Raw genomic sequence first — 15,885 nt, 5'->3', positions numbered from 1 at the left:
GCTAATACGAAAGAATAACAGAGGTTCTAAGATTAAAACCACCCACCTTATGAGATCCGCAGATAGTATACAATTCGAAGTAGTCATGAGGCTAAATCAAATGACTCAAATATAGCATACAAAACCGAAACACGGTCTTCTACATTACTTCGCCCTATCTTTTATTATGCCATCGATGATAGTACATTGTTACCCCAAATCTCGTCCTGCACTTAAGGTGATGGACACAGCTCCCATCTGAGAGCAATACTATAACCTGAGCTATGATGAGAGAACAAAGAGCTATGATGATGGTACCTGCTTTATATTAGGATCGAATCAGTTCGGGACTTTCCTCCTCCATAGACCAGACATAGTTGGGCTTGTCAAGCCTAGGGCCAGCGACGGACCTATAGACATAGAGCTTTTCAACAAGGCAGTTGTCGGGCCTGGTTTCGGGCCGGTCCCCACTCTCATCGATGACCTCGACGTTAAGCCTCTGCATCTTCCGGCCCAGGAGCCTGCATGCCCCAAAGCTCACCGAGCATGTGGACATCCAAAGGGATCGCATTGTCTCGAGCTTCTCCACATTCGACAGCAGGGCCTTGTCCCCAAAAGGGCAGTCCATGATCTCAAGCTTCCTCAGGCTCTCACAGCCAGATAACACGTGGTGAAGGCCCAGATCGCTGTCCCCGGCGAAAGCCACCGACAGCATTTCAAGCTTTTTAGCATGGGTCCCGATGAGCTCAAAGACACGGTCTGTAAGGAGGCCCGCGAGGGACAGCCGACGGAGGCCCTTGCAATGCTCGACAATAGCCCCGAAGCCCACGTCAAGGGGTTGAAGAGTTAGATAGTCCGGGGATCGGGGCTCAATGATGCAGAGACGGAACCTGGTAAAGTTGGGGCGATTTTGGGCTATGGAAATTAGGGCAGCATTGGTCATCTGCCTGCAGAAGTATAGGACTGAGTGAAGCTTAGGGCAGCCCTCCGAGACTGAGACAAGACCCTGCTCAGTTAAAGCGACGTTGGCCTCCGCAACAAATGGTTCAGACGGGAATACCCTTAGCTCTTGAAGGTCCTTGCAGGAGGCTGCTAGGGCTTCCAGTCCACTGTCTTCAATGTAGTCCAGCACCTACAAGCGAAGCAAGATAAAATTAAGAATACAAATCCCTTGACAATATTGATGTTTTAGATGCCAAATTTCATGCTATGGCTTTTCCCCCAAAATTCAGTCCACAAAAGACAGTCTCCAGTTTCCGTATTCCTTCCTCTTAAGAAGGAAGACATTTGACCAAAGAACATTGGGCTGCATTTTACAAGACCTGATTAATAATACCAAGTCCAGAGCAAACTGGAAAACTGAAAGATTTTGTCGATTTCACCAAATCAAATAGAGCTCAAGGAGAGCGGAGAAAATCAGGATTTTGAACCATTGAAAGCGGTTCAATAGCATCCATAATAAATATACAAAAATAAAATGAACAAAATTTTGGCGTACCCAGAGCTGTTGTAAATTGGGACATTGACTGACGAGCTTTGTGAGGTCGGGGTTCTGAATAGTGGCGTAACTCAAGTTCAACGATGTTATCCCAGAGCAAACAGAGTAAGCCGCAGGAAGGTAAGCAGGGACCACATCCCAGAATCCTGAGAGGCTCCTCAGCTCCTTAAGACCCGAGAAGGCCCCTGATAAGCTCGAGAGAACATCAGGCCTTAGCTCTGCAGTGTAAGTGCCAGTGCCCAACTCGACAAGCTGCGGTGCACGGCGAAGCAGACCAGCTAGCCGGTCGAGTGGGACCGCTCGGTTGAGACGGAGGGACCTGAGGTTGGGGCAGCGACCCACAAGGCGCTCAAGCGCGGAGATGCTCACCTCAGAGGCCAGACAGGAGATATTGAGGGACACAAGCGACGTATATGTGTCGGGAAAGTGACTGAGCCAGTGCCCGCTTAGGTCGTCCACTTCACTCTCCCGCAGATCGAGCTCCCTCAAGTTCCTGAGGAAGACAATCAGAAGGCTTGATCAAGATGTACAAAATATTGATCAAGCAACATATCACGCAACATATTTCAAGCCAAACAGTACAACTATGAGAAATTTGGGTAGGCATATTCGAACAGGCTCTATGGAAACTGTTTTTTTGCAACATAAATATAAGAAATATTATATTAAGTCTATAATAAAAGTAGTGATGAAGAGGAACCCGATAAGCCTGAAAAGGTAAAATCTAATTAAACCCGTAGGGAAATCGAGATACAAGAAATTGGTTCAGAGAGTAATTAATGACTTGGGAGTTTCTCAAGCAAATTTTGCCCAAAAACAATAGCAAATCATAACATCATTTCTACCAATAACAAGCCTACGGATTGTTAAAAAACATACACATTGCTTAGGATCCAGGCATCTCAAATTTTTGGAGAAAACTTGAATAAAACTTGCGTAGAACAAAAAAGCCAAAAAAAAATTAAAAAGAGTACCTGAAAAAATCTCCGCCCCGTGTTAATTCAGGATGGACCAACGAATTTAGGGATGAACGGACGAATTCCATCCAGATCAAGGAAGACGAAAATCAGAAAACATCGCAAACTGGGCAAGCAACATAATGGCTGAGAAACTCTAATAATTTTTTGCCAAAACAAGACGAGGATGAAGTAGAAAATGGAAGGGCTGAATTCAGAAAGCATATGAAGCTCAAAGGACGTCAGGAGTACAAACCAAACTCCATAGACATCACTGCCACCGTTAAGCAAGCAATCTAATAGAAAGAACCACGAAACCATCGAGTTCATCAATCCTCAAAGACACATTAAGACAGCAAACCTTTATCCAAAGACTAACCAAAAGGAGCAGCTGCACTAAAACCCACATTTATATTTGAGCAACATAACTGAAAGATACCAACTTTAGCCTCTCACTTGTCCTCTGCTGCTTCTTGACAGCAGAACATGAGCAGAAACCTAGTAAAGTTACCTGTGAAACCCCAGATTTACTTGACAAATTCGGCAATTTCCCTCATTACCCTTTCCAATCTTAGCAAGAACGTTAACCCGAAATGTCAGGCAAACTGAAGTAAACATTCGGCATAATAAGCCCGCTAATGCACATCGAACACCCAAATCTTGGGGGTTCTTGGGAGTGACTTGAAGTTCCAACCGAAAGGAAACCCCTTTTGCCCAGTAATTCACATGGGTTTGGAGAGAAAGGTGCAATCTTTAAGAACGCAGAGCCCCAAACAGAGCAGAAGCCGACGAACCTGCAATTTGAAGCGATGGCGGCAAGCCCATCAGTGGAGAAGCCCTCGCAGGAGTTGAGAACCAAGACCTTGAAGTTCTTGAAGGACTTGGATATGAGCTCGAGGCAGTGGTCGGTGACGACCATCCGCTTGAGGCGGATCTCCTCGAGCCAGGGGTAGGACCCCGCCATGGCAGCGATCCAGGGGAGGACGAATCCGCCCCAGCCCTCGGGGACCAGGTTGAAGTCCGCGAAGTGGGGCTTCCCCTTGATCTCTATGGATCTGACCTCCGGGAAGCGGCGGACCACCGTGCCCGGGCTGACGGCATAGCAGTTCCCTATGAAGACCCGGCGGCGGGACCACCGGTCGATGTCGTACCAGGACTTGCAGACCAGGGACACCGCGTTCCGGTCCCTCTCGGAGCTGAGGAACGAGAACACGTGCTCCAGCACCTCTTCCGGGAACGAGTACGCCATTTCCTTCAAGCGGCAGAGCTCGGGAGGACCCGGAGGTTGGGATTCAGAGGAAATGGGTAAATGGGTCAGCTCAGAAGAAGGTGAGGAGAAGAAGTAGAAGAAGAAGAAGTGGAGGAGAAGTGAGGAGTTCAGCTAGATCTAGATGGGCATGGGGAGGTGGAGCTTTGAGCTATCTCTCTCTTCCTCTGTCTTCCTTCTCTCTCTCCCCTCTGTCCTCTTCACTGTTGGGGTTGTTTTCTAGCTGCTTTGCTGCAGAGGAGAGGAAATGATAAAGGCAGGAAAAGGTTGGATAAATGGAGGGTTGCTCAGACGAAGATGAGAGAGAGTGGAGGCTGAAGAGAGAGAAAGCATGTGTGATTGAGTGAGTGATGGCGAGGCCCTTAAATTTAATTCCCCTTTTTCCTTATATTTGGTTATTTAAATTATTATCCAGAAACTTTCCCATTACATATATTATTGGCCTTATGTAAAAAATAGTAAGAATAAATTTACGAGTATACGATTCAACAGTAAACTAAACTATTATTGAATGGATATTCTATTTCTTTAGTAGTGGCAGGGTATTCGGAATCATTAAAAACAACTTGTGATTAAGATCAAGACAATGCTTGAAAATTAATCAGTTTCAGCTAATGCCAATAAGTGAAGGACTACTCGTTGCCTTATCGAAAGAATAAGGAAAGATCATACGTTAAGAAAAATGCAATTATTTGTTTCACTAAACGATAACGTACATTATCATTTTAAGTAATTTTCCTACAGGAGTTTGTAATCTACTGAAAGTATTTCTTAAGAATGATAAAACTGATGATTGAGAAAGAATTAGTCTCAATTGAGTTCAAGGTATCTTATTGGAAACACATAGAAATGATAGGAAAAAGTAAAAGCGTGTTTTGTTTGATAACTTTTTTTTTATATATATAATCCTTCGGTTTCTCAGAAAAGTAACAAATGGGATTTCCATGCTGTTAATGAAATGGAAACCTTCTTTTTATGTTTGGTTTCTTGTCCCTCCATCTCATGAAGAAGTTATAAAAGGAAACCAAAAAAACGAGAATTTTTCTCTCGTTGTGCACGGCATTGGAAGGCAACCCAATTTACTAAATGTCAATTAGATGATCTCGAGGAAATTTTGATTTTAACATCAAGATCCATTATGATTTCATATGCAAAACAAAAACTCTATTCATATTTTATATGGATCTGAATTCACTCACAAATGTCAATCATATAAAAATACTAAAAAAAGGTATTGACAGTTTCCATTACAGAGGTTTTGGAACTAGAGAGGATTGGAAAAGCATCAAGAGCTACAATTTTGATATACCGTCGAAGTCGTATGATGGACACCAACAAAGATGTATATTATGTCAAAGGGTTTGTTTTAAAAAAAAAAACAAGGTTTGGTAACAAAATATTATGTAACTTACGTATGATGAATCCGAATTGATCATTGTACATAAATTTATAAATGCAGTGTGCTTTTCAAGTGGACATATAGATGACCTTATGATTAAAGGTCAAATGCAAATTACCAAAACTTAAGGTAAGGATATAATTTAGCTAAACATTTTTCCATCATTATTCATTGGGGCCAGTCGATAACTAAATTGGAATTGATTCAGCAAATAATCTCTGGACACATGACAATCAAAAAATAACATTATTATATTTTAGTTATCTTTCATATATTACATTCTTTTCTGAATATAATAGTGACTTATAAATCTGTAAGAAATAGAAGAAATGAGAAATAAAGTAATAAGAAAAATTCTATTGACAATTATCAAATTGAATTCCCTTGATTTTTGATTGAGAATGAGCACCATGACATTGAATTTCCCCTCTCTCTCCACTTTTCTTTTTATTATTATTATTTTTATAATTAGTATGTTTATTTACCGTGAAACAAAATCAGGTCCTTGGGGGACTGAATCATGAAGGAAATGTCCAAATTCATCCTAGGATTCCATTCCCTCGTACCATGGCAGGTATTGACCCCTGTTTTCCATAATGTCATCCTTGATAATTGATGTTATAGAACAGAGGATCACATTATTTAGCCTAATATTAGTAGGAAAAACAAAAAAGCTGATAGATGAGGTTTCTGCATCATTCAACAATATATATATATATATATATATATATGTATGTATATATGTCATGTAGGAAAATTCTTATTTAAATTTCCCCAAAGAAAAACTCTGTGATAGTAATGCTTTCATAACTATATTTATTTCGGTAAGGATATGAACTAATTAATGTTTCAGGGTCAGCTTGGCCTTAAACGTGATGTGCTTTCAAATTTGAAATGAATGTCTAATCCAGCACTATAAATAAAATTCACTAAGGAAAAGATCAGTTTGCAGTCAAGGACCATTCTCGTGATTCCATAAGATGTTTCTTTTAGTACATCAAGTTACATGTTTAGATTTTGTTTGTTTCTAGAAAGTAGCTCTTACACGATGTTAACAAAAAATCAGAACAAGAAATTGCTGAATTTCATCCTAATTATTAACGTTTTTTCAAAGAGAATTTAGAGTAGATTTCCTCAAAGAGGTCGGGTAGTGATCGAGTGCAATGGTTTGTACTCCAATAGTGGGAGATCGGAATCTCATGATTGGAATTGCACGGCTAGATCTGAGTAGATTGGATATAATGGAGACCCCAATTTTTCTTTTAATAGCTTAAGCAAAAAAAAAATTGTTAATTTTGTTAAATAAATAATAACTATTATATAATTATTATTAGGAATGCCCGATGGATTCAACCCAAAAAAAAAAAAAGGAGCGATCCAATGTGAAGGTTTGGTTATGAGGACATCAAGACCGTCCAATCATGCGCCATTGATTTCACTTCTGAGTGCTTAAAGGCCAAATATGCTGCCATTTTCAATCAAGAGCCCTGCCTTCTGATGCGCCACGAACGGCTCAGATCCTCCTCTCATGATGGGGTATGCTGATAGGCATCGATCTGAGTCGTTGCTAATTATAAGAGCCATCGTTGGGTTCCAAGGGTCAGGTTTGACCAATTATCTGGTCAAGAATAGTTTGAAACTCGGTAAACAGAAACTAATATTATCAAAAAAATAAAAATTGAAGTTTTCTTGATATTTAAAATTGAAAATATTTTTTTTAGAAATGGTACATTTTTATTTATATTAATTGCAAATCAAATTTACTTGTATTACACTATTTTTTTGGCCAAATATATTTATATTACACTTTCCTCAAACTACATCCCGTAGCACTTTCTTTTTAAGGCTTGGTCTAGAAGTATTATTGCTGATATAAAATTGATTAAATATAATTGATGCAAAATAAGTGTTGATTTTATTCAATAAAAAAATAAGTGTTGATTTTAGAAAAAAAAATTGAAGTATTTGGGAGGTAACAATTTAGAACTACTTAAATTAAATTAATACTTGATATTGAGAATAAATAGATTTTTTTAGAAGATCCAATTAATTGATGGAAATAATAACATTTTCAACCGCTAAAATTAATCGAACTATGCTTTTAACATAATTCATCAAATGCCGGTTCTACTTAAAAACCAGTAAGAAAAATACTTATATAACCTCTACCGCACTCTCAAATGAAACATAAGGTATATCTTCCATAGTAAAAGGAACCAAAAAGGATATTACAATATTAACGTAGTGTTTAATAACGAAAGTAAGTTTGATTTAATTTAATAAGTATGTTAAAAAAATCAAATTTACTTTACTTTACTTTTCACTCAATTCAACAACATAATTATTACTTTATTTATCTTTTTATTCAAATTCTCCATCTTACTTTTTCTTATGTATTATTACAATTAATTTTTTAATACTAAATTCTCTCAACTATTCAACATTTTTTTTAATTTCAACATTTTTTTACTCAATTCAACAACACAATCATTACTTTTTTATTTTCTTCTTTAAATTCTATCACATACATTTTTCTAATTATTTTTGTCCTTATCTTATCAAATCAAACTAAATCAAATCAAATCAAACTTAATTTTGTTAGCAAACGCAATGTTAGTTTGATTTGAGAAGTTAAAGACAAAAGTAGTTCGAAAAAGAATGCGCGATAATTTACAGAAGAAGATAAAAAGTAATAATTGTGTTATTAAATTAAAGAAAAAGTGTTAAAATTGAGGAAAAAAATGTTGAATAGTTGAGCATTAAAAAATTAATTTAAATAATATATAAGAAAAAGTATAATAGAGAATTTACAAAATAAAAAAAATAATTATTGTATTGTTGAATTGAGGGAAAAGTAAAGTTAAATTAAGTGAAATCAAACTTTGTTACCAAATATAGTATAAAAATCTTATTGGATATTGAAAGAATACAAAAGAAGAATAATTGATTTCCGTCATGATTTTTCTTTTCCAGTCGAATTTATTATGATGTATAAGTTCTTATCTCCAAAGCATCAAATATGAAAGAAAATGCACATTAATCTCCAATTTGCTGAATAAATGGAAAACTATACATTTTGTCCTTTAAGTTTGAATGTTTTTCTATTTTCATCCTTTTTCTAATTTTTTTTATCGTTTATATTTTATACATTTTAATTACTTTTTTGTTTCAGTCATTTTTCTTTTTCTTAATTTATTTTAATCTAATATCTTTGATTATTTTTTTATTTTCATCCTTTTATTAGATTTTTTTTATTAAAGAAGGTTTTAACTTTAGTCATTAACCTTTTAAAGTTATTTTTATCCTAAATCTTTTATTTTGTTCATTTTTTCTTAATATTAAAAGTTTTGTTTCTTACACTTCTACCCCAGAATTCTCATAAAATGGCCACACAACATTTTTAAATTTTAAAAATTATTATTTTAATTTTAAAAATAAAACAAAATATATCAAAATAAGAAATCAAAAATCGTGAACCTACTCGAAAGAATGAGTGGGGACGAGCGTTTAGGTCGCAAGTAATCTTGGAAGTGTAATGGCAATTTGTTCTAAAAGAATCGATACTCAAATTTGTGAGTAAAGAAATAGAAAAAATACATGAAAAATAAAGGTGATTGTGGTTTGATAGTGACGAACCATACCTATGAGCTTGGTAGTGACACACTATGCAAGGACGTAGCAAACCTTGATGCAGGGAATGATGTTGCAAGTGCAAATGTGGATGTAGGTATAGGCTTAAGGTGATTTCCCTTAGGGTGGTAGTGCGACTTCTTCCCCTATCGTGTGGACATTTTTATGGGAATTTGAGAGGTAGAAGTATAAGGAAAAAAACATTTAATGTTAAGAAAAAAATTGAACCAAAAAAATTATTAGGATCAAAAAATGACTTTCAAAGTTTAAGGATTAAAATTAAAATTTTTTCTAATAAAAAATATGATAAAAGGACGAAAATAAAAAAGTAATCAAAGGTATTGGATGAAAACAAACCAAAAAAATATAAAAAGACTAAAACAGAAAAGTATTCAAAGATATAACATCTAAACGGTAATAAAATTAGAAAAATGTCTAAATTTAGAGGAGCAAAGGTATAGTTTTTCCTAAAGGGAAAAAAAACATCAATATATGTATTTGTAACAAATGTGGGGTACATCACATTTTAGACATTCTTAATATTTTATTAATGGTAAAAGAGATATTATTTTTTATTTTCATCTTATGTCGTAGGCTGTGAGATTATTTAATAATTTTTTTTACTGAATTATTATTATTATTGTGGACTCGTGCTGAAAAATGAGAAGGAAAGAAAACTTAATAACAATGATAAAAGAGAAAATGGATTATCATCAGAACAGCAATACTACGATTGATCTCACTTCGCACTCCCGGCCAGAATGAATGGTCACGATGGGGTCTAAGAAATTATTTTAAGGTACAAACGAGAGTACGTTCTGTGATAATAGAGACCGTCAAACCAGAAATAAAAGAGATCGTCATATCAGAAATAAAAGAGATCGTCAGATCACTGACCTTTTCCACACTGTATGGATGGCGGGGGAAGTGACACGGATTATGAGCATATTACTTGAATATTAACACCAAAAATTGAAAAGTTTGATATGCATATCTCCGAGTAAACGATCAATTTGGTCCATGACTTATGCAAATTGCATCAATTGGGTTCCTAAGAAAAATGTTATATCAATTCAGTACCTAGTCACATCAATTTCGTCCTTTGTCATCTCGATTTGGTCCATTATCACATCAATTTGATCCCTAATCACATTATTTTGGTCATTGGTCACATCAAATTCATCCTTCCGTCAAATCTATCGTTAGTAGTAAACGAAAAATAATGTTTGCATCAATTTCATCCTTGGGTGTCACTGTTCACCTTTTCGCTTAAATTAGAAATTTTATTTATTTATTCCTATGTGTCCCTCTTTAATCACTCCCTCTCGTCTCTTGCTCATAACTCTCGCTCTCCACTCTCTCTCTGCTCTCTATTTCATAACTCCCTCCAAGCGTGAGCGATCCAAAATGGGTTTTGTCTTGGAGAAAAATATCAATTTCATGCTAGAGCACTTCTGTCTTGATCATGGATAGAGACTTCAGATTTGTCTGCGAGCCAATCTACGTCCCTCGATAACTCTCACAAGCTATTATTTTGAGTGAAAAGATGACATTTTCATAACAATATGCATTACAGTTGGCTTACAATGTCTGTGTGTATGAATTTGGCGAGTTAGGACCTTGCTTTGGCTAACATTGTAGGGTTTTTCTAATTTTTGGTTTTCTGTGGTCTCTGGCAGTAGAAGCACTTTGAGGACAGTGGATGTGGTTATTCATCATGGAGGAAGGTTTATAGGGATCTTATGTTGCAATATGAATGTGGTGTTGTAGAAGTGAAGAAGGACGAAGACATAGATGAGTTCACTATTGCAGGGCTTTTAAACATGCTTGGGAACAAATATAGAGCCAAACCCACTGTCTACTTCTATAAACATCCAAACTTTAGTGATTTGGATGTAGGACTTGAACCTCAAGCTAGTGATGACGATGCAAGATATCCATTTAATATACATGCAAAAGTTACTGAGCCCGTGAGGGAGGCTCACTTGTACCTTGAGCACAATGTATTAGATGTGATTGAAGAAGTTTCATTATATGAGGTTAAAGCGTGAGGGAAAGAGAATGTAAGAGGAAGGTCATCAGGGAGATGAATGTTCATATGATGAAACTACAGATGATAGCACCTATAAGTTGAAACCTAAGGACAATAGTTCATATGAGTTTGATAAGGGAAGAGTTGAATTAGGTGGAGATGGAAGAGTAGAAGGAGATGAATGAGTAGAAGGAGGTGAAAGGAGAGTGCAAGTAGGCGAAGCAAGCACACAGTTTGAGAAGAGAATGAAGACAAAGTGCAAGGTCAAATCTAACTATTTAGCCTCCAAAAGCAAATCCAAATACATTAATAAAAAAGTATATAATAGTAAAGGAATTATCAAGGATAAGACTGTTGCTGAGAAGAAAAATATGTTTGGAAGTACTGTTAGCTCTGCGCAATGGATGGAAGGAAGCAGTGCAAATGGAACATCCATAGCTCCTGCTACATCTTCAACTGGTGGTGGTGGTAGTGCTGCTGCTGTTGGTGCATCTATATCTGTTGCCAACATTGAAGAAGAGCATATATGTGAGGGCTATGAAACTGATGAGTTGAAGACAATCCATGATGAAGATTTAGAAGATGAGAGTATCAAGTATCCATTTTTAAATCCAGAAGATGATTAGAATGTCATCATCACTAAGTCAATGAAGTTTGAGAGTTTGGAGTAATTCAAGAATGTTGTGAGAGATTTAAATATTTCCATTAGGAGGGAAGTTGATTTTGTAAAAAATGATACTGAGAGGGTCAGGGCTGTGTGTATTAAGAGGGATTTGGATAGTAAGGGCAAGGGCAAGGGCAAGGGTAATAAGAAGGACAATAAGCCCAATGGATGTCCTTGGGTCATATCGTGCTTAGAAAACAAGGCAATTAAAGTCTTCCAGGTGAAGACTTTCTACTCTGAACACACATGTGCTATAAGGATGACCAACAAGCTTGCAACAAGGGAGTGCATAGTTCCTAGGCTGGTCCCACTTATCAGGATCCAAATCGACATAGCAGGACATGTAGCATATGACTATATGATCCATAGGTATGGAGTAAAGATGAATGATGCCATGGTATCCAGGGCTCTGAAATTGGCTTATGAAATCTGTGAAGGCCAAGAAAAAGAGCAATATGCAAAGTTATGTGATTCTTCTAATAGTGATTGGTTTGCAATGCACACCATACATTCATGAGTTTAACATAATATATATTTGTTTGGAAGCTTACAAAAGGGGATTTTTGACTAGGTGTAGACCCCTAATTAGCTTGGATGACTACTTTCTCAAGGGATATTATGGTGAACAATCGCTAGCTGTTGTGAGTCAAAATAGGAACAACTCTTTTTATGTGATAGAATACGCTATTGTGGATGTGAGGAACAAAGAGAATTAGATTTGGTTTTTGTACAACCTAGTGAATGATCTGAGGGATCTAGTAGGGAAAGGATTCACTTTCATCTCTGAAAGATATAAGATAACCAATTGCTACAAGTTACATGTATTAAATTGTCCTTCACATGGATATAATAACATCATTTAGGTTCTCTTGCTCATAACTGATTTGATTCATTCATTCATTTTTCATATAAGGACTAGATAGTGTTTTAGAGTTAGTTTGTCATAAAGCACACATAGAAATTGTTGCAAACATATTTTTGGTAACTTCATAAAGAAATTTAATAACACCTCAAAGTATGAAAGAGCAGTCTGGGTCTATGCTAAGTCAACAATGCAACGTCATTTTGATGAAGCAATAAAGGTGTTTTAAATAAGGATGTTGTATAGTAGCTAAATGACATCCTTGCATATAAGTGAGTAGGTAAGCCTTTGATACTATTTTTAAGAATCAGGCAGTGACATCCAATATATGTGAGCAGTTCAATAGGGCAATCCTCAAGTATAGGGGTATGCCTGTAATTACAATACTTGAAGGTGTAAGGATGTATATCATCAGCAATATAGTGAAGACATATGCTTTAATTTCCAAGAACCAAGGACTTCTCTACAAACAAGTCCAAATTAAGCTCGATAAACTGCAGTAGAAGGCAATCTATTGGACTCCTCACTAGTCATGGGATCTCAATAGGGTAAAGTTTGAGGTAACATGTCCTCCCCATTCAAAATGTGCGTTGACTTGAAAGAGATGACTTGCTCATGCAGATCTTGGGAGTTGTTCTGGTACTCCATGCGAGCATGCCCTTGCTTGCATGAACCAAAATGATCAAAAAGTAGAACAATTTGTGGACAATTGGCTAACCAAGGAGACTAATGAGAAGATATACTCCCACTATATTAATCATGCAATTAGTGATGCATTTTGGGAGAGAATTGGCTTTGACCCTATCCAACCTCCCATTATGAAGAGAAAACCAAGCAAACCAAAAACAAAGAGAAATAAGGCACTAGAAGAATATGTTAATCCTCACAAGCTAAAGATGAAGCTTGGTCTTCCTAGGCGCTCAAAGTGCAAATAGGTTGGACATAGGGAGACTAGTTGCAAGGCCAACTTAGATTCATCGGTCGCGGCTACTGAGGAAGCAAGACCATCTCATGTGTCATGTAATGGGGACTCAGCTGCAGCAAATGATGGTACAAATGATGCATCAGTTGCTGCTCAGGAGGGACATTTTAGTCCCATCCCACCTCAATCAATACTTCAATAAGCACAGTCCTCACAAACTGACCATCACACCACACATGTACAATTTTCCTTTTTTTTTAAAAAAAATTTCATGATGACATTACTGAATGAATTAATTTTGTCATCCTAATGTCATTTTGCTTGATATATAGGTGCCTTGGCAGTACTTTTCCTCGACAAATGATCTTACCAACATGCAGGTAAATCCTCCAGGTGGAATTGCATTCAGACCAACTCCAATGAGACCTGGCATGATGCCTCTCCAAGAGCTCCTATTACAAGGGAAACTATTCAAGTTGCCAGTGCTGCAACTGTCTAGAGGTTTGCAGCCTTTATTAACGCAGGACCACCAATGCCTCCTCAATGATGATAGTTGGCTTTTGCTGCTGATTTTGATTGATACTGAAGCATGATTAATACTCATGATGGATGCATTTTGCATGAGGAAGACTATGATTATTGGATAGTGATAGGAAGTAATCTTAGATGGTTTTAGGTTGGGATATATATAATTTTTTGTTGGGTTTTTAGTCGGATTGTACATGTTGAAGACAATGATTATTATATGCCTTAATGATGTATTATTGGCTGCTTTTGATGTTTTAACTAGAACATTCATTCATTTTGTAAATTTTTTAACTACTTGACTTTACAAGATAAATGATTGGTCCCCTTCAATGTTGTATGTTCAAGTTGGTCCATTTTGTAATTGGGGTGACTCGTATCCACTTAAATATAATGACTTTTATATTAGATTAATATTACTTATCGTAATTATTTCGGTTGCTTTATCTATTTTGGAATTTGATCAATATGTTCTCACATTATAATAACAGTGCACAACAAATCTAGAGCCTATATTACAGCAAATATGTGTTAAAGAGTGCTCAATATTTTCATTAAGGGTATAATGACTATCTTGATGTAAATAACGAAACAAAAAATGGAAAAAAATCTATAAGAATGATGAAAAAAGCCCAAATAAAAAAATACAGACATAAGAACATTTTTGATACACATCAATCTGGGCCTCTGACGGAGTTATAACGGTAAAGGTCTCAGTGATGGATTTGATGTGACAAATGACTAAATTGATGTGACTAATGACTAAATTGTTGTGTCTAAGGACGGAATTAATGTGATTAAGGATTGAATTGATGTAACATTTTTCTCAGAAACCCAATTGATGCAACTTGTATAAGTCAGAGATGAAACTGATAGTTTAATCACATATCTCCAATTACCAAAAAAAGGCCTGAAGTCTGAACCCATAAAAAAAAGGCAAAAAGAAATTGTATGGCCTTTTGAGTTTTGAGCAACCCTTCAAAATTTTCATTTATATAAGGTTAAAAAACGAAGAATACTAGAAGTGTGATCCACATTATGAATGGAATTTATCAATAATTTCAGTTTGAAAATCGGACATATTCTTAATGTTGTGTTGCATAATTTTTTATTTATTTTATGAATTATATTTTTAAGAAATTAATTTATTAGTTAATAAAAAATCATACATAGGGCATGAGATCCATAAACAAAATGTAAATGGGAAAAAATGAATAACAGGTAAAACACTTCTCAATAATTTACCTTTATTTAGAAGTTTATGATATAATTAGAATAGTAGTATTATTAAGAAAATATTAAAATAGTAAATGAAAATTTATAAGAAAAAATCATTTTGAACCTTTTCCTTTTTTCCTTCTCTGACTAAGCATATGGAGAAAACATTATTGTATTATCATTGATAATTCATTACGATTAACGGTTTATGTACACAGTTACCGTTCAATATTTTATTTTCTAAAATAAGATTACGTCACCATCAACTGCCAAAGCCTGACTTGATCTAATAGACAATTTGCATATTGAAGCGGCCATAACCATTGGTTACTGTAAGTTCCATTCCGGTCATAGCTCAGCCCAGAGACGTCGCTATCCCGGTCGCCTCATTCCGCGCTCTCTTCTATATATACTTCGACCTATCACAATTTAAATTTTACATGATAAAATATTGCTCATTACTGGCCGGCCCGAACGGTTAGAAAAAGCTTTGGATGGGTCCCCACAGTTACATAACATGCCCAACGTAAGATTATTAGATTCCGACGGAAGCCAAAAAGACGGGACTGCCCCTTATCTAGAGCCACAGTGCAGCCTTCCCTCCACATGGGGGAGGCGCATTAAGGTAAATGAGCTGACAACGACATGGTGTTATGGAGGTGGACAGCCCCAGTATGGATTCCCTGGACCCGTTCCTTTTTATGTCGAAGAAAAAATTAGAAAGGGGCAAAAGCTGAAGAAGGGGGTAAGGGGATGGACAGTCCGGATTGACGACTCTCTAAAAGGACAGATCTCGGCCGTTGGTTCGCCATCGGCGTCCTTATCGATGGCAACCGTAGGACTTGTCTCTTCCCGTCTGGTCCTGTGGTCGCGACTTTCATTGAGCACTTAATTTCAGTGTAATCCCTATAACTTGTTCACCTTCACAATCTC

At 36.5% G+C, this 15,885-nt stretch overlaps 1 protein-coding gene across 1 annotated transcript; it reads right to left on the bottom strand.

The window, feature by feature from the left end:
* LOC116187763 (protein TRANSPORT INHIBITOR RESPONSE 1-like) lies at window positions 1-4,035 on the bottom strand. The gene is made up of 3 exons (XM_031516692.1): window positions 3,228-4,035; window positions 1,478-1,970; window positions 1-1,111 (listed from the first exon to the last, which is right to left on the bottom strand). The coding sequence occupies exons 1-3, from the start codon at window positions 3,680-3,682 to the stop codon at window positions 308-310; spliced, it is 1,752 nt and encodes a 583-aa protein (XP_031372552.1). The 5' UTR covers window positions 3,683-4,035; the 3' UTR covers window positions 1-307.
* Between the last annotated feature and the right edge of the window lie 11,850 nt (window positions 4,036-15,885).

Source organism: Punica granatum, chromosome 8, assembly GCF_007655135.1.
Source record: "Punica granatum isolate Tunisia-2019 chromosome 8, ASM765513v2, whole genome shotgun sequence".
NCBI classification, from domain to species: domain Eukaryota; kingdom Viridiplantae; phylum Streptophyta; class Magnoliopsida; order Myrtales; family Lythraceae; genus Punica; species Punica granatum.
This window is presented reverse-complemented; position numbering and strand designations above follow the sequence as displayed.